The sequence below is a fragment of the Balaenoptera musculus genome, chromosome X (assembly GCF_009873245.2).
Source record: "Balaenoptera musculus isolate JJ_BM4_2016_0621 chromosome X, mBalMus1.pri.v3, whole genome shotgun sequence".
Taxonomy (NCBI): domain Eukaryota; kingdom Metazoa; phylum Chordata; class Mammalia; order Artiodactyla; family Balaenopteridae; genus Balaenoptera; species Balaenoptera musculus.
In genome coordinates this window covers 112,824,274-112,844,546 of record NC_045806.1, presented here as the reverse complement: position 1 = coordinate 112,844,546, position 20,273 = coordinate 112,824,274, and the positions used below count along the sequence as shown (strand labels likewise).

The window sequence follows — 20,273 nt, the reverse complement described above, 5'->3', positions numbered from 1 at the left end:
ATGGAGGAAACAGCCAAGGTTCAAGGACATTGACACATCATCAACCAAAGTTCATAGCTTATATTAGAGTTCACTCTTGGTGTTATACACCCTACGGGTTTGGACAAATGTATAATAACACAAATCCATTGTTACAGTATCATACTGAGCAGTTTCCCTGCGCTTAAAATCCTCTGTGCCCCACCTATTTATCCTGATCTTTAATTTTTTCACCAGAAATTGACTCACTTTTGTTCTCATTATAAAGCAATCAATACACGCTCAGTATAAAACATAATTAATGGGGGAAAAAAAGCATCATCCACTCTCCAGAGATGACCATAGCAAATATTTCAGTGTTTATTTTTCCAGATACTATTTTGCAGTTTGAGTTTTTGGTTTTTTTTAATAACACATTCCAGCTCCACATCTGGGGCCACTTGCAGCTCTCAGCTCCTGGTCCAGCTTCTATCAAAATGTCTACTGTTCACAGAATTCTGTGCAAGTGCAGTTTAGAAGGTGACCACTATCCACCCCCAAATGTAGACAGGTCAGTCAAAGCATACACCAGCTGGGATGCTGAGCGGGGCACTATGAACATTGAAACGGCCATCAAGACTAAAGGTGTGGATGAGATCACCATCGTCAACATTCTGACCAACTGCAGCAATGAACAGAGACAGAATATTACTTTTGCCTATCAGAGAAGGACCAAAAAGGAACTTGCATCAGCACTGAAGTCAGACTTGTCCAGCCACCTGGAGAAGGTGATTTGGGGCCTTCTGAAAACACCCACTCAGTACGAGGATTCCAAGTTGAAAGCCTCCTCCATGAAGGGGCTGGTGACAGATGAAGACTCTCTCATTGAAATCACCTGCTCAGGGACCAACCAGGGGCTGCAGGAAATTAACAGTCTACAAGGAAATGTACAAGCTTGATCTGGAGAAGGACGTCGTTCTTTTCTTTTTCTTTTTTTAAATATTTATTTATTTATTATTTTTGGCCGCGTCGGGTCTTAGTTGCGGCACGCAGGATCTTTCATGGCAGCGAGCAGGCTTCTCTCTAGTTGTGGCACATGGGCTCTCTAAGTTGTGGCGTGTGGGCTCAGTTGCCCCGTGGCATGTGGGACCTTAGTTCCCCGACCAGGGATCGAACCCATGTCCCCTGCATTGGAAGGTGGATTTTTAACCACTGGACCACCAGGAAGTCCCAGGACATCGCTTCTGACACATCTGATGACTTCCGCAAGCTGATAGTTGCCCTTGCAAAGGGTAGAAGAGCAGAGGATGGATCTGTCATTGACTATGAACTGACTGGCCCGACATACTTGAGATCTCTATAATGCTGGAATGAACAGCAAAGGAACTGATGTTTCCAAGCGGGTCAGCATCATGACAGAGCGGTGTGTGTCACCTTCAGAAAGTGTTTGAAAGGTACAACAGCAATAGCCCTTATGATCAAGAAGGAGGGCAAAGGAGACCTGCAAAATGTTTTCCTGAACCTGGTCAAGTGTATTCAGAACAAGAAGTCCCTGTATTTTGCTGACTGACTGTACAGCTCCATGAAGGGCAAGTGGACTCACGATACGGTCCTGATTAGAACCACGGTCTCCTGCAGTGAAGGAAGGGGACACATTGAAAATTAGGTCTGAATTCAAGAGAAAGTATGGCGGGGCCCCGTACTACCACATCCAGGAGGACAGCAAGGGTAACTACCAGTAAGCGTCGCTGAGCCTGGGTGGTGGGGGTGATGCCTGAGATGGCACAAGTGTCCAGAAGTGGGGCTCCTATGATTCCAGGTGACAGTTCTAGAAACTCAGTTTGCAATTAACAGCCCCCTTGTACCCATCCCTCACCTTGCCTAAGCATTGCCTGACTTTCCCAGCAAGTTTCTCCTTTTAGCAAAAGAAATGAACATTCCAAGGAGTTGGAAGTGAAATCTATGATGTGAAACACTTTGCCTCTCTTGTACTGTATGGTAAACAGATGAATAAACTGAATTTTTACTTTAGAAACAAAACAAACCCAAAATACATTCCAAGTATCTTTCCATGTTAAAATTCGCCTGCAACACCATTTTTAAAGGCTGAATATTATACCATATAGAAGTACCATAATAATAAGAAGCACCTATTTACGTGCCAGACGTGTCTTATCTCACTCAATTCTCCCAACAACCCCATGAGAGAATGGCCCAATGGGAAATTTACACCAAAGATACCAGTGAGGTTTATTGACATCTCAGGAAACTAGTTCTATTTTACTACCTTGTTTCATGTAGAAAAATTGACATTATTATTGTCCCCATTTTAAAGATTAGAAAACTGAGGACCAGAGAAATTAAGCAACTTGCTCGGTCATACAGCTAATAATTGCTAGAACTGGGACTCAAACACAGATAAGGAAGGCTCATTCATTTAATCTGTTCCCTGTTGCTGGACATTCATACTGTTGTCACATTTTTTGCTTGCTTTTTATAAATAATGCTATGATAACCTTTAAGCTAATCTTTGCACACATCCTTAGTGAATTCTTTAGGATAAATTCATAGAGTTGGAATTTCTGGGTCACAAGGCTGTTGATACGCATTGCTGACCTGCCCTACAGAAAGCTTATACAAATTCACTTTCCAGCAGTGTATGAAAATATTGATTTCCTTGTACTTCTCCAACATTAGATATTATTGCTAATTTTTAAAAAAATGTATGCCCACTCTTAAGGCATACTGTAAAAAATAATCTATTTTCCAAAGCAAGTAGAAAATATTGTGATTTATCCACAGTTTTGGATATTCTCCCCCAATGTGCCCATCTATTACCATTGATCATTGAGAAGTTGTGTGGCAACATGCACCAAATCTGAAAAATTTAGGTTTACCTTTAAAAAGTTCAAATATATTGGGTTGGCCAAAAAGCTCGTTCGGATTTTAGGCCAATGTTACAGAAAAACCCGAACGAACTTTTTGGCCAATCCAATATATATCCACACACATATCTTTTTTTTTTTTTTATTTTTTTATTTTTTTTTATTTTTTTTTTTAAAAACAGCAGGTGTTTTATTTTATTTTTATTTTTATTTTTCAAAGGATTCGTTTTTTTATAGCTGCTTTATTTATTTATTTATTTATTTATTTATTTTTGGCTGTGTTGGGTCTTCGGTTCGTGCGAGGGCTTTCTCTAGTTACGGCAAGTGGGGGCCACTCTTCATCGCGGTGCGGGGACCGCTCTTCATCGCGGTGCGCGGGCCCCTCACCACCGCGGCCCCTCCCGTTGCGGGGCACAGGCTCCAGACGCGCAGGCTCAGCAGTCGTGGCTCACGGGCCCAGCCGCTCCGCGGCATGTGGGATCTTCCCAGACCAGGGCCCGAACCCGTATCCCCTGCATTAGCAGGCAGATTCCCAACCACTGCGCCACCAGGGAAGCCCACACACACATATCTTTGAACAAGCAGAATTTTAACAAGTTTAATTCATACTACTGATGCTCATATCATCCTCATTCAAATGCCCAGAAAGTTCACAGTATAGAATGTGCAACACTAAGGTTTATAAGATTTATAATCTAATTGAAAAGACATGTTAACCTGAACTTAAATATATACATACACCCTATATACAGAAAAATATCGTACTTTAGCTGTTTTATAAATGACTGTTATTTTTTAAAAAGCCAAAAGAAGAGAATTGTATGGTGTGGCAAACTGTTGTAAACTAATTATGAAAGACCTCCTGGAAGAGATTATTTTTAATTGATATCTAAGAGATGGGAAGGAACCAGTTTAGTTTCAGGCAACGGCTCAGAATTTCCTACTGGAAAACTTTATCCAGGAAATCCTGAGAAGATTGCCTGACTGAAGTTGATGACATCTGCAAGGATATAGTTTGAAATGTCTAGGGAAGGTAGAATTTGAACTTGAGCTATAGAAGTATAAGCCACAGTCAAGCTTTTAAATTGGACAAAATATGGATCATTTATGGGACTTGGTTCTTTTAGTAATAACGTGGAAAATTAATTGTAGAAAAGGCATCTGGAAGAGAATTCGCCCAAAGATTAAGTACTGTACGTGGTATATGCAAGGGAATTACCTCAGATAATTTTTCTACGTGAAACAAGGTATTAAAATAGAACTAGTTTCCTGAGATGTCAATAAACCTCACTGGTATCTTTAGTGTAAATTTCCCATTGTGCCATTCTCTCACACTTTAGGGAAAAAAAAAGTCCTTGGGAGGAAGCAAGAGTCCCAGCAGCAAGGAATGATGTCACAGGGCAGGGAGGGTAGGAGTGGGAGTAGGGGTTTGGGAGGGTGCTGGGTGAAGCTGATTCCCAAGTGTTATCTCTAGTGAAGGAATTAAGATAGGAGGAAAGGTCATGCTTAGTTCCATTTAAGAGAGACCACAGAAAACTAATATTGTAAAGACATTAAATTCTTTTAAAATAATGTTTAACTTTCCTAGGTTTGCTATTTTTAACCCATTTCCTACTGTAGTTACTAGAGATAAAGCACTTAGAAAATTCTGAACAAGGGTTGTATGCTAAGTTTATGAATGTCTCTGCCTAGTTCCCCAAATGATTTAAGGTGGCTTATGAAGATACTGAACATGAATTGAATGTAGGCTAGAAGGACAGAGCATAATGCAGGGCAAGGAATGTATTACACACTCACTACCGGGTGGGCCATAGATTGGATTTAGAGTTCATAGTTGCCAATGTGTAAAGCAAAACCTAATCAGGTAAATACTGGTAGCCATAAAATTAAAACGGACAAATTGCTCAAGTAAAGTACAACCGTTTCTGACAGGAAGATGAGATACTTTTCCTGGAGAAAAGACAAGGCTGCACCAAGTGTAACAGAGGTTCCAGGAAGAGAATTCCAAGCAGAAGAGTGGGGAAACAGGCATGCCAACCTCGGAGGTCTTAGGGGATACCGCAAAGGGGTAATTCAGGGGGAAGGCATAGTCTCCATAGCCAGAAGAGGGCCTCGGGTTTCTGCCCATCAGAAGTGGGATGGGGTGATTTCCTGATATTGGTGAACAAAACATTTGAGCTTAATTAAGAAAATAATTGTGAGATAGCAGATGTTTACAAGGTTTGTAAATATACATCTCTATTTGTGTGTTAAATGGCACCCGTGATTCTTCAGTGCCCTCTATCACCGCAATTTTTTCTAAAACACTGTTCTACCTACATTTTAATACATTAAAAGCAGCGCCAGTTAAAATTTTTTTTAATTGTGGTAAAATATACATAACATCAAATTTACCATCTTAACCATTTTTAAGTGTACAGTTCAGTAGTGTTAAATATACATTCATATTTTTATGTAACCCATCTCTAGAATCCTTTTCATCTTGCAGAACTGAAACTCTATACCCATTAAACAACACCGCCACCACCATTCCACTTTCTGTCTCTGGGAATTTGAATACTCTAGATTCCTGCAGTACCAATTTTAAGGACAGTCTAGTATGGGACAGGATCCTTAAACTTATGGTTCATGATATCATTCAATAACACTTTTCAAGTACAGTTGGCCCTTGAACAACATGGGTTTGAACTGCACAAGTCCACTTACACCTGGATTTTTTTCAATAAATATACAGTTGGCCCTTTGTATCTGAGGGTTCCCATCCACGGGTTAAAACAACCACAGATTGCAAATTTAATACACAATCTGTGGCTGGTTGAATCCGAGGATTCAAACCCTTGGATATGGAGGGTGGGCTATGGGACTGGAGCATACTCAGATTTTGGTATCATCCACGGGTCCTACAACCAATCCCCCGCCAATACCAAGGGACGACTGTATTTTCAAAACAGTATTTTTTCAACAGGGATGTTTCTGTTTTGCAATGTGGTATATCAGCTAGAAATGAAAACACCTCTATTGTTGATGCTTTGTGAAAAACATTCAAATAGTATAGAAATGTATAAGGTGGAAGTAAAATTCTTCCTATAATCCCATGCTCCAGAGATAACTACTAATAATAGATTGATACATATCCTTCTCGACATGTGTAAATATATAGAAGATCATCCTATACATGTGATTGTGAACCCTGGGTCTAATTACTAGGTACAAAAGTTAGTGAGGCTGCTCAGGATGGTAGAGCGGAAAGATGGAAGGAACCTGGGTCTCTGATGACATCCCTGAGCCACTGAATTGACCAACCCTGGAACCTCCTTTCATAAGACTTATTGTTGTTTGAGATAATAAATGTCCCTTATTGTTTAAGTCACTTCTAATTGAATTTTGTTACTTCTGCCCCAAACATTCTAATTATTATGTCATTTTCCTAGATAACTCAGCCTATCTATACTTAAGGCAACTATATACCTCCATATGTCATATAATTATAATGAGGTGATACTTGGAACAAAATAAAAGCATATGCATAATGCTGTTACAGCAAGCTAAACCAATAAGCCTTGAAATTCCCATCATCAAATAAGTTAAAATGACTTCAGTTCTGCCAAACCCAATCCATTGTACAAGATGGTTTATTTTAAATATGCATGATATTAAGCTGAACCTTATGGGAATTAAGAGCCTAGAAATCCTAAGGAAAATTATGCATTTTAAAAAATGTCAGGTACATAGTTTCTCTACATATGTACTATTACTAGCAAAAACACATTTACTGAGCATTTAGTATGTACCAGTGCTGTGCTGAGTGCTTTACACTGATTAATATAATCACAACAAACTTATCAGGCAGATACTATTACATTCCCATTTTACAGATGAGGAAATTAAGGCATAGAAAGGGTCATCTGCCCCCCCCAAATAATCAAGCTCATATGTATGGTGCCATTTATAGGTCCTTTCCTCTCAGTCATTATTTAACCCAATCCAATCTGGCTTCTCATCCTACCCTTTTCTCCACTGAACTTTCAAGTTCATGAATAAGCTCCATTTTGGTAACTCAAAAGGACACCTTTCAGTCTTTATCATGTTTGACCACTTAACATGATACTCTCTTCTGAGTCTCCTCCCACCTCTCTGACCATTCCATCGTAGTCTTCTTTGGTGGGGTCTCTTCTGAGATTGATTTTTAAATCTGGTGATTTTTAAAGCTTTTTCCTATAGCCTCTTCTCTTCTCCTTTTATACTCTCTCCATAGGTCATTTCATTCATTCCCATAGCTTTAAATAATAATCTATTGATGATTCCTAAATGTATCTCTAGCCCAGATCTCTATCCCAAGCTTCAAACTAGTATACATAACATCTCCACTTAAAGATCTGAGAACCTCAAACTTAACATGTCCAAAACTAAACTCATCTTCCCTTCTAAATCCACTCTTCTTCCAATGTTCCCTTCTTCTGTGGTACCACTATCCCATCAGTTGCCCAAGCCAGAGAGCTAGTAGTCATCTTTGCCTCCACTGTTTCCCCCCTCCATCGAATCTATCACCAATTGATTCTACCTTTCAAATATCTCACGCATCTGCCACCGTTCTCCATGCCCACTGCCATCACATTAGTCCAAGTTACTATCAGCTGTTTGCCAGGGTTACTGCAGTTGCCTATCTGAGCTTCTTGTATCTACTTTTGTCCTCTTCCAATCTATCAATACTTTCCCCCTCTGCAGCCAGGGTAATCTTTTTTTTTTTTTTAATTTTTAAATTTATTATTTATTTATTATTTTTATTTTTGGCTGTGTTGGGTCTTCGTTTCTGTGCGAGGGCTTTCTCCAGTTGCGGCGAGTGGGGGCCACTCTTCATCGCGGTGCGCGGGCCTCTCACTATCGCGGCCTCTCTTGTTGCGGAGCAGAGGCTCCAGACGCTCAGGCTCAGTAGTTGTGGCTCACGGGCCCAGTTGCTCCGCGGCATGTGGGATCTTCCCGGACCAGGGCTCGAACCCGTGTCCCCTGCATTGGCAGGCAGATTCTCAACCACTGCGCCACCAGGGAAGCCCCAGGGTAATCTTTTAAAAATGCAAATTTGGGACTTCCCTGGTGGCACAGTTGTTAAGAATCCGCCTGCCAATGCAGGGGACATGGGTTTGAGCCCTGGTCCAGGAAGATCCCACATGCCGTGGAGCAACTAAGACCACGTGCCACAACTACTGAAGCCTGCGCGCCTAGAGCCCGTGCTCTGCAACAAGAGAAGCCACCACAATGAGAAGCCCGCGCACCACAATGAAGAGTAGCCCCCGCTCGCCGTAACTAGAGAAAGCTCACGCACAGCAACGAAGACCCAACGCAGCCAAAAATAAATAAGTTAATTAATTAATTTTAAAAACAAAAATGCAAATTTGATCAGGTCAATCACAGACTTAGAATTCTTTAACGGCTTTCCACTGACCTTAGGATAAAGGGCAGAATCTTTTTTTTTTTTTGGCCACACTGTGTGGCTTGTGGGATCTTAGTTTCCTGACCAGGGATTGAACCCCGGGCCCCGGCAGTGAAAGCGCCGAGTCCTAACCATTGGACCACCAGGGAATTCCCAAAGTTCAAAATCTTTAAAATGACTTGGAGAGCCCCACAAGATTTTGCACTAGTTTATATCTCCAACCTCACTTCTCACCACTTCATCTTCCACTCTAGCTAGAATGTACTTCTTTCAAATTCTCTACACACTCTGTTCTCTACACACCACACTCTAGGCCTTCTAGCATGCCATTTTTTAACCTGGAATATTGTCTGTTCCTGTAACCAATATCACAAACTAGTTAATTCTTACACAGCAGTAAGATCTCAACTAGTATGTCATTTCCTCTCTAAATCCCTCAAACTAGGTTAGATCTCCCTGGCAAGTAGATCAGGGCTTAATACATAGTAGGTTCCTAAAAATATTTGTTGACTTGGCTGAGTAGAAAAGAAGACTGGATAGGTATGGAGGGCTTTTTAAAAAAAAATTTTTTAACATCTTTATTGGAGTAGAATTGCTTTACAATGGTGTGTTAGTTTCTGCTTTATAACAAAGTAAATCAGTTATACACATACATATGTTCCCATATCTCTTCCCTCTTGCGTCTCCCTCCCTCCCACCCTCCCTATCCCACCCCTCTAGGTGGTCACAAAGCACTGAGCTGATCTGGTATGGAGGGCTTTGATAGACAAGCAAGTGCTCAGTAAATGTTGAATGAATGAGTAAATGAGCGGGTGGGTAGAGGAAGAAAGATTTGTTTAATGAACAGTTCTATTTTTTTCCCAATATACTATTAGTACATTTGTGGGAATAATATTGAATATCATTTTATAAAGAGGAAAATGTCCAGTTTTAAGATTAGGAGGCAATATTTTAAAATAGGTTCCAAGCTATAACATTTCATTAAAATATGTTCTATAGCTTCCATCATATTAAAGCATATAAGAGAAACTGTATATGAATAACTGTATATCAACAATTTCCTCAGATAATCTAGACAAAATGGACAAATTTCTAAAAACACACAAATTACCAAACTAACTCAAGAGGAACTATAAAATCTCAAAAGACCTGTAAACAAGTGAAGAGATAGAATCTGTTTCCACAACCTCCCAATAAAGAAAAGTCTAGGGCCAGATGGCTTCACTGGTGAATTCTACCTAACATTTAAAGAATCAACACCAACCCTAATAAAACTCTGCCAAAAATATAAGAGGAGGAACATTTCCTAACACATTCTATGAGATCAGCATTACCCTGGTACCAAAGCCAGCAAAGATACTACAAGAAAAGAAAACTACGGCCCAATATCCCTTATGAATACAGGTGGGAAAATCCTCAACAAAACAATAACAAACCAAATCCAATAGTACATTAAAAGGATTATACACCAAGACCAAGTGGGGTCTATCCCAGGAATTCAAAGGTGGTTCAACATAAGAAAATCAAAGTAATAAATCATATTAACAGCATAGAGAGGAAAAAACAAATGATCATCTCAATAGATGCAGAAAAAGCATTTGAAACAATTCAACACCCTTTCATGATAAATATACTCAGCAAGCAGGAGTAGAAAGGAATTTCCCTAACATGATGAAGTGCATTTACCCAAACCTATAGCTAATATCATACTCAATGATGAAAGACTGAAAGCTTTCCACTTATGATCAGGAACAAGACAAGGATGTATGCTTTTGGAAACAAGAGAGAGGTGGTGGTTGAAAAACATTGTGAATGCACCAAATGCCCCTGAATTGTATACTTTAAAATAGTTAACTATGTGTTATATGAATTTCACCTCAATAAAATGATTCATAGAGTGAATCATTTATTCACTTTGTCTTACTGATGTACAAGCATATTTCCTATGTTTACAGGATAATTTGTAGATGAGTTCTAATTTAGAGATTGCATTATAACACCATGTAAAACAAACCATATTTTCAATTCAAGAAAAATGCGAGATAAAGTCCAACTCTAAGCCTGAAAACTACCCTTAGGAGAGCCTGCAAGTTTTCCTCTCAAAATTAGAATGTTCTTTTAAAAATTGAAAGCCAGATGGTTTTATATATAAAAGCAAATCTCAATGTTAAATCCATGTGGGATTTACAAGTTAATTCTGCTGCAGCTGCAGCAGCTGTACCAATCATAACCGCAGTCAATGTGTTTATTTTTCCTTCAGTAATGTTTAGAGCAATGTTTCTCAAAGTGGGAACTTGTTAGAGATGCAAATTCTCAGGCCCTGCCTGAGACCTCCTGAATCAGAAACTCTGGGGTTGAGGGCCAGTAGTCTGTTCTAACAAGCTTTCCGGGTGCACACTCAAGTTTGAGAACCACTGACTAAGACCAATAGTGCAAGTCTATAAGCATTTTCTTACCAGATAGTGCTGTGCCATATACGATGTACTGTTTCTTCGAGTTCTTAATGTATCAGATTGGAACACCTGTGAATTACCACTAAGAAGAAAAGGAAAACATTTGTCATTTAAAATCCATTACAAACATTTTTTAAAGAAATAACATTTCAAATCCTTAAACAACAATGCCATTGATGTAAATGGCTTCTTTGTGGAGACAGCTGTGCAGATGTAGAAAATAGAACACACACACACACACACACACACACACACACACACACACAAAGCCTTGGTTGGCTGAGCCTAAACAACTGTCCATGTAAGGTAAGGAATTCTCAAGCATGCCACGTTACCTCTAATCATGCTACCAAGAATAAATATAATTTATTGTGGCCTAGGAGAGACATCATTTTCTGTGTAAGCCTGTAACCGATTTAAATTTATGATTGAAGCTATTATGTGCTAGTACCAACTCCCTCTCGACTCCCAAACTTTCACATGAATGAGAGGGCTAGCCAGTAGCAGGGGTCGACAGAACTGGGATTTTCAGATATGTTTCATTTGGCCTACTCAGTGTTAAAAATGTTTTTGAATTAGTTGTGCACACTTGGAACAACTATGGAGATTTCACATAAAGAATCCAGATTCCAGATTTCTGGATTCTACTGAAAATTTGCAAGATTTTGCCACACTGGGCCACATTCCCCCATGGCAACAGTGTACTGAAGCTGAGCAGTCGCTGCATGCTGAAGATGGTCCTTGTTCGTCCAGCTTTGAAGGTGCTCACCTGGCGGGCCTCGGCCTGATTTGAGGTTGGGACCCTGAAGAAGTCCTCTTTTCCTTTTTATGTTTTGTTTTGGTTATAACTTTAAAAAAATTATTTTATATTGGACTATAGTTGATTTACAATGTTGTGTTAGTTTCAGGTGTACAGCAAAGTGATTCAGTTATACATGTGTGTGTGTGTGTGTGTGTGTATATATATATATATTCTTTTTCAAATTCTTTTCCCATTTAGGTTATTACAGAATATTGAGCAGAGTTCCCTGTGATTTACAGTAGGTCCTTGTTGGTTACCTATTTTAAATACAGTCGTGTGTTGTTATAACGTTTTATTTGGAAACTGTTTAAGACTCACAAGAAATTGCAAAAAGAATAGAGAGAGTTCTCATGTACCTTTCATCCAGGTTTCCCCAGTGATAATAAGAAAGTATCTTTAACATGTTCTTTTCTGCCACCTATATCCAATCAGGTGCCAGGTCTTTTAGGTTTTACCTCTGTGATCTCTCATGTCCATCTTATTCTTTCCAGGCTCCTTGCCAAAAACCAATTCAAAGCATTTTTACTTTTCCACTGACTCTGCAATAGTCTAATTGGTCGGCTCACCTCTGTTCTTTCCCTACTGCAATCAGCTTGCTCTCCTGCTCAGAACTTTCAATGACTCTCTTCATCGCCTGCTGAATTCAGCTACATTCTTTCCTATAACTTTCAAAGCCTTCCACAATTTAGCTCCACAGACTTTTGGATTTCATAGACTGGGAAAATTTCAAAACAAAATCTTGGCACAAACATACAGTTGCTACCATTTTCTCTTGCCAAGTAAGGTCATTCTTTAAAAATCTCACCAACTATCAACACCATCATTTCATTTATAAAAGGATATTTTGTTATTTAAAAAAGCAGGGCTATTATTAAAAATAATAATAATAATAAAGCAGGACTAACAATCTGAGTAAAATACAGTCCTGCCCAGGAAAGCATGCTGTAACTTTTTAAAACCATGGATTGGTAAAATGTCCCCTAGGATCAGCACTGGTCAGCAGATGAACATCTGGGAGCCAGTGATCCAGACAGAGTTGACCAGCATCCTGGAATACACCTATGCTTTCCTACTTCCAAGCCTGTTCCGTGTTCTTGGAATGCTGTCCAGCTATCTGGCCCCCTTTCTTCCAGTCTGCATCTTGTCAATCTGCTAGGGCCCATCTTAAATACCACCTGTCCGAGAATCTTTCCTGTATCCCTCACCAATTCTGCTGTCACTTCTCACTCCCTTCTTTTAATTACCCTAGCACTTTCTTTCCCTAAGCACATGTCATTCTACCATACATTGAAGTCTTTTGAGTATTTATTTTCCCTATTAAAAGCTTATTGAGAGGCTCCCTGGTGGCACAGTGGTTAAGAATCCGCCTGCCAATGCAGGGGACATGGGTTCGAGCCCTGGTCCGGGAAGATACCACATGGCGCAGAGCAACTAAGCCCGCGAGCCACAACTACTAAGCCCACGTGCCACAACTACTGAAGCCCACGCGCCTAGAGCCCGTGCTCCACCACAAGAGAAGCCACCGCAATGAGAAGCCCGTGCACCGCAACGAAGGTAGCCCCCGCTTGCCACAACTAGAGAAAAGCCCGCACATGGCAACGAAGACCCAACACAGCCAAAAATAAATAAATTTTTTAAAAAAGCTTATTGAGCCTAGATATACATCTTTGCAGAATAGTAACTTGCATATAACAGGCAGTAACTCAATATTTTTTGAGAGGATATATGTACAGGTCTAATTTTTACTTCCTTTCCCAGTTATTTTCCCCTACGAGAACAGGAATATATTTTAGCAGTCACTACTAGGAAGTTGGAGGGAAACTAATGGGTTACATATTCCACTGTCTTTTGTGGGGAGGGGTAATTCTTTTTTTAAAATTTTTATTGGGGTATAGTTGATTTACAGTGTTGTGTTAGTTTCATGTGTACAGCAAAGTGAATCAGTTATACATATACATATACCTGCTCTTGTTTAGATTCTTTTCCCATATAGGCCATTACAGAGTATTGAATAGAGTTCCCTGTGCTACACAGTACGCCCTTATTAGTTATCTATTTTATATATAGTGGTGTGTATATGTCAACCCCAATCTTCCAATTTATCTCTCCCCCCGCCCAGGCTAATACTTAAGGCTGACAATTATATTCTCCCCTAAATTTTCGTCTGCCAATTTTATTTAATAAGACTATAACTGAGGGCTTCCCTGGTGGCGCAGTGGTTGAGAATCTGCCTGCCAATGCAGGGGACACGGGTTCGAGCCCTGGTCTGGGAAGATCCCACATGCCGCGGAGCAACTAGGCCCGTGAGCCACAACTACTGAGCCTGCGCGTCTGGAGCCTGTGCTCCGCAACAAGAGAGGCCGCGACAGTGAGAGGCCCGCGCACCGCGATGAAGAGTGGCCCCCGCTCACCGCAACTAGAGAAAGCCCTCGCACAGAAACGAAGACCCAACACACCCAAAAATAAATTAAAAAAAAAAAAAAAAAAGACTATAACTGAAAAAAAATCATTGAGGCAGCATATATTTCAACTGATATGAGTCACTCAACATGAATTCATAAAATCCTAGGTGATATCTAGAATTAAGTGCTACTTACAATTTGGAAAAAGTGAAAGTAATATAACTAGATAATGTTTAAGTGATCAGTAAGCAGTAATATAACTAGATAATGTTTAAATGATCAGTAAGCGGCTCTGTCTAAACTACAGTATATTTATGCCAGTTATATTCCCAAAGCAATCACTCTTCATGGCCACTATTCTTCTTCCAGGTTTGCACAAGTTTAATAAACCCGATAGTTGGCAAACTTTTTCTGTAAAGGGCCGGACAGTAAATGTTTTGGGCTTGGTGGGCCATACAATCTTCGTTGCAACTACTCAACTCTGCCAGTGTAGTGGGAAAGTGGCCCAAGGACAATAAGTAAACAAATGGGTGTGGCTGTGTTCCAATAAAACTTTATTTACAAAACGAATCAGCAGGCTCAATTTGGCCCCCAGGCAGTAGTTTACCTTTCAAACAAAACTGAGGCAGTAACATTTTAAATGCAGGGTCAGGCTAGCGGTATTTAAAGGGGGAAGCCACTGGCAGAAATCCAAGAATTTAATGTCTAATTCTAATAAGGGCCAGAGAAGTAGAAGAAAAAAAATACTACCTTTAAATAAAGTCACTGACACCAGTATTGAAGTCAGCCAACTAGAGGGGCTAAAGAGTATAAAGAACCAAGAGGTTTAAAACTTTTGACATTGGTATTTTTATTAATACAAGATGAACACAAAACTAGGCAGGACCTTCTTAAAAATTAGTGATACTTGTATTAAAGAGTTGACATTTAAAGAACAAATTCTGCAAATGCTGGTGCAAGAGAGACTGAAAGTCTTTATATACAGGAAACATCAAGCAAAATTGGAAAATTGCTTGAAAGAAGTGCAACGATATTTAGTGAGCTGTGATAGAGGCCAGGCAATGAGTATTAGAGGCCCACCTTAAGGAAAGTGGGAAAAGTGAGCAGTGGACATATGCAACTGCCAAGAACTGGGGGGAAGTGAATTCAACTAAGGCTCAGTGTAATTCTACTCTAAATTTTTTCTTGTTGATTACATGACCTCGGGCATGTGATATACCATTCCTATGCTACTTCTTTTTGACAGACAAGAGTCCCTGGACTTGGTCTGCTTTGTGGGTTAACTCCTACTAGATAAATATGCAACTGCCCCTAACCTTTCTGTACAAAATTCACTTCCTGCATCAGGATCTTAAGCTATGGAATTCAACACTGTAACCATGCTCTAATACGATAAAAGCAAAATTTTCAAATCCTTTGCAGAACAAAGCAAAGTATGAAGGGATAACTGGGATCACTCTTTGCTTCCAGGACTTCGAGGATCAGGAAAAGGGGCCTGGTCACCCACCCACCCCCGCCCCAGCACTTAATATATTAAACAGGATCCACACGTTCCTTCAAATATATATCCTCTGTCATCTACGTATTTGCAAATTGTTCATTTCATAAAGCCTTTCAATAAAATGAACATTATCCTCAAGTGTTTTCTTCTACTAGCAGTGTGTCCAAAACAGCTCATTTATTCACACAACAGGATTTAGAGTAGAATCCTGAATTTATAGAATGTTCTTGTTCTCAGTACAACATGCAGAGCTGCCTCCACCCTTTATTTTTCTATCTGCCTGTTTAAAAAGGTAATGTATTATTTTCTGGTCACTTAGTTTGCTTTTCATTTTGTTACAACATATTCTCCCTTAACTCAAATGACCAGAAAGCTGCATCTGTTTAGTTAATCAGCTTAGATATTGATTAGTAGTGGACAAAGCACTAGCCTAGGAGTTTGGAGACACAGCTTCCTAGTACTGGCTCTACTACTGACTATGGCATTTTGGAGATTCACGGGCCTGTTTCCCCATACATTAAACAAGGAAGATAGATCTGGTCTCTTGAGTTTCCTTGTAACGGTGAATGCATTTTTCAGACATTTTTACAATACTGAGAAAACCTTATGATACTGGGATGTGAGATCCACGACCTCACTTTAAAATTCTATTTTAAGAAATAATAAGCTTAAGTCATGCCAGATCTTTGGATATGTGCAGGAAATACAGTTAACCATCAGTTAGTTAAATCTTTTAAATCTTTTTTCATCAGCAGAGCTCTAAAGAGCCTTTTAGACATTTCCTCCCCCAACTCCTCCTCGAAAATCCCCACACCATTTAAAAAGCACAAATATACTGCATATCAGTCTATGTGCTGTATGTATATCTGTGCTTTATACATATGAGAAAAAATTTTTCACCCACCAAGAACTAAGTAGGGGCAATATCGGCCATTGAGAATGCAAAATTTAGGAGATCAATTTTCTGTGATACCTAAACTTTTCATTCAAATAAAAACTAGGTGTAAAAAAGGCCCCAGCTTATTTGCTTGACAACTATTTCCATTCCAACTGTGCTGAAGGTGAAGGTCAGAGGTGACAAAGCAGCGGAATGACAAAAATTACAGTCATTACAGAAGATCTGAAGGCGAGGGTGGGGAGTGCACAGTTTCTTCAAGAGTGGGTAAGAGATGGGGTGAAGTTAGAAAAAGTCGTGCTCCAAACCGAATGGTTGCTGCTTTCCGGTCGCGATGAACTGTCAGGACTTTCAGGTTCCTGTGTGCGCTCGCCCTCCGGTCAGCCCGCCCCGCCTCCTCCCGCCCCCAGACTGAGGGTGGGATCTTCCGGACACCAGGAACACCGGACACACCTGCAGAACCTTGATGAATAAAGGGGTGGGAATGCTATTGGAAGTCACTTTTTTGCAACTCTTGCCACCCTCCACCGCCCCCGCTTGCCTCCTCCAGTATCTCAGTCCTGCTCACCCAAGCCCACTGATCAAAGGGACGCTGTTGGATCTTCTCAGAGTGTTGTCTTCTGTGGTGGTTGAACTCGGCAGCACCTCCAAGCCTAGTTCCATTTTCTCCTGTGCCATGTCCGTGCCGAAGCTTAGTTTGGAGCTCTCAAGGTTTTCTGGCTCCCGTTCACATAAGCACAAGTCAAAGTGAGGAGCTGATGTAGGGAGAGAGGAAAAAGGGGGGAAAGAGAAGAAAGGAGAAAGCTCTTAGACGAGTGCGTGCTCACATTTGCAGCCCTACCATCCCTAACACCGGTGGGTGGGCACAAAGTGGGGCAGGACTGGCTCCGACCCTCCTAACTCCCAAGCTCGGGGCACCAACACTGAGATCCTCCACCTCCAAGCCTGTAATGAAAATGAGGAATTTATCTTAATCCGTGAATCCTTCTCCTTTATTTCTCTCAGCCAAGGCACCCCCGGCTAAGCCTCTCCGGCCAAAACAGAAACTACAACCTGCAGCCCTGGATAAATCATTTGGGCACCGCCCCTCTGCGCATGCGTCCTGGGTCCGGCCCGCTGACGCCTGTTTACCACGCAAGCAATGAGCATTAACGCAGGCGCTTGTGTTATTCTTGCTGGGGGTGCACAGGCAGTGAGGGAGTCGTCTTTCCCCCCCAAACCCGGTTCTCTCTTCTCTTTCCCTAGTGCAGATTCACCTTGGTTGTTCTTCCGCTCCTGTGTTAACCCTGGCGTGGTTTCGTTAACCATTATTTAGCAAAGAAAGAATGGAATAAGGTGTATGGGAGCGCCATCCTTTCTGCCCTAAGTCTAATACTCAAGTTTTCTCAGTTTTGGTTAGCCCAGTGTCCCCTTATGACTGAGGCCAACAAGCTTGTTACCTCCCAGGACGAATTTTTCCATCGTGTTACAACAGACACCCTACACCTTTGCAATTTAAAAAACACTGAAGCCTGGGGGTGTGGGCGGGGACACTTTTAAGTGCTTATAGACGACCCACTCCCAAAGGGTCCTGGTAAGGCGCTAACACAATTGAACCAGTCGCACAAACAAATCATTGTCTTCCGTGTGTGTGTGTTTTACCATAATCATACAGTATATTTTTACAATGAATAAAACCTAGCTGCTCGAAGCTATTCATCTAAGAAAAAAATTGGGGTTAAAGCAGGGAGGCTTATTTTCTTAAAGCAAGTATCTCAGAATTTAGTATACATCCCAGTGTTGCCATTTAACAATGGCTCGAAACATTCTAAGAACTGCTCTTAGAATTTTTCACCACCAGTTAACGAGACACACTGAGTAGTGAAATCTTAACTCCGTGCTAATAATTTTGAAAAACCACACATTTTAGGAACCATATAGAGAATTGGCAGAGAAGTTAAGTGAAACGAGTGAAATGGGAGTTATTAAAATAGTCATAACGTGGTATAGCACTTTACAGTTGTTTTCACATACTTATCTCAATTGGTTCAATCATTAACCTTGCTCAGCTAATCAGGGGTGAATTTAAAATAATGGGATTATCTTGAGACAGTTCATGACAAGTTCATGTATAACATGAAGTATCATAATCATTCTTCATTCATTCTGAGAATAGACTAAGGAAAGTGTAGTTATATTGGGCAGAATTAGGTTACCTAAACCCCAGACATGAGGACGATTTGGAGTCTCCATTCCTGATATAAGACAGGTTAACAATCGCAACCATTTGGGGGGCACTTATTATGTGCCAGGTACTGTCCTAAGCACTTGAAATATGTGATCGCATTTAATGCTTACAGTAACTCTGTGAGTTAGGCGCCATCACAATGCCCATTTTTCAAAGGAGGAAACCGAAGCCGGGAGGGGTTACTCAAATTACAACTACTAAGTGGCAAAGCCAAGATTCCTCTGCCCTTCTATTTAAGTGAAAAGACAGACCAGGCGCCTCTGGATATTTCTCTGGACACTATTTTTGTACCCATAAGTACTCGATAAATACTTATTAAATTATTTTATGAATAAATACAGGTTTAAATAACCTGTCCTTCACAGCTATCCTGTAAAGTAGGTAAATCATTTCTATTTTACAGTTGATAAAATTCCAGAGAGATTAATGGCACATAACTAGGTAGCAGTAGAATCTGGGCTGGTACCAAGATTCCTGAAAGCCACTGCTGAAGTTCCCAGGGTAAGCTGGAAAGTTTATGAAGGATGGCAGCTAAAGCTTAGTAAAGTCAGGGTGACTGCAGAAGGCAATGGTTAAATACAGAACAGAGGGTCAAAACCAAACTGTTTGAATAACAGAAAAATATGGAGTACATCGGAAAACAGGTAGCTCTTACCTCCACTCTACTGCTTATTTTACTTTTCAAAGAGTTTGTTACTATTCTTGGCAGGTAATAAGGTTTAATGGATATATTCTGAATGAATAGACCAATCAAATCTCATCATGTCTAAACATTACTGATATCTAAACACAGAGCTCGTGTTTCTAATCCAGCTGGCAGAAGAATATAGGCAATTTAAAGGAAACTATCTAAAAGTGGTTTAAAAACTCTATTACGGTCAGAACACATAAATATTGAGGATTAAAATGACGATTAGGCTTGGCAAGTTTTTTTTTTAATATTTATTTATTTATTTATTTATTTATTTATTTATGGCTGTGTTGGGTCTTCGTTTCTGTGCGAGGGCTTTCTCTAGTTGTGGCAAGCGGGGGCCACTCTTCATCGTGGTGCGCGGGCCTCTCACTATCGTGGCCTCTCTTGTTGCGGAGCACAGGCTCCAGATGCGCAGGCTCAGTAATTGTGGCTCACGGGCCCAGTTGCTCCGCGGCATGTGGGATCATCCCAGACCAGGGCTCGAACCCGTGTCCCCTGCATTGGCAGGCGGATTCTCAACCACTGCGCCACCAGGGAAGCCCAGCAAGTTTTAATATGGTACAACTGAGTTGAAGAAGCAGGTAAAACTATTTTTACAAAAGATGAATTTTTCCTTTTTTTATTTTAAATTTCCTGATTATTAAGTTTCCTGTATTTTTTAGGTATGTGTGATTAACACAGCACAGAGGCCATCTCTCTCCCAGGGTCATTCAAGTGGTGAGGATTAAATGAGTTAATATTTCTAAAGCTCTTAGAATACTGCCTAGCACACAGTAACTGCTACGCAGATGTTCAATAAAATAAGTAATTCCAGGTCTCACACAAGCTGAATCGTGATCGTTAGAGTCTTCGTTCGTAAAGCCGAGGGAAAAAAAAATTCTGTTTCTGCTACTTGTTCGTCAGGACTTTACCTAATATCATCGAAGCGAACGGTGCTTGTATAATGGAGACGAGTGTTTCTCACTAACTATATGAACTCTCACTAGATTCTCTTTATTTTTACCCCATTGCTTTTGTTTATTCACTTC

At 40.4% G+C, this 20,273-nt stretch overlaps 1 protein-coding gene and 1 pseudogene across 1 annotated transcript in view; one reads left to right on the top strand and one right to left on the bottom strand.

The window, feature by feature from the left end:
- The window catches only part of LOC118888183 (protein FAM122C-like), a 65,634-nt gene extending 48,283 nt beyond the window's left edge, over window positions 1–17,351 (bottom strand). Inside the window, exons 1-3 of the mRNA XM_036839146.1 lie at window positions 17,262–17,351; window positions 16,893–17,079; window positions 10,728–10,806 (exon numbers count right to left, since the gene is read on the bottom strand). Of these exons, the coding sequence (XP_036695041.1) occupies window positions 10,728–10,806; window positions 16,893–17,002 (189 nt within the window). The 5' untranslated portion in view covers window positions 17,003–17,079; window positions 17,262–17,351. The remainder of the gene's footprint in view (window positions 1–10,727; window positions 10,807–16,892; window positions 17,080–17,261) is intronic.
- Window positions 274–1,736, top strand: LOC118888916 (annotated as a pseudogene).
- Window positions 17,352–20,273: the final 2,922 nt, after the last annotated feature.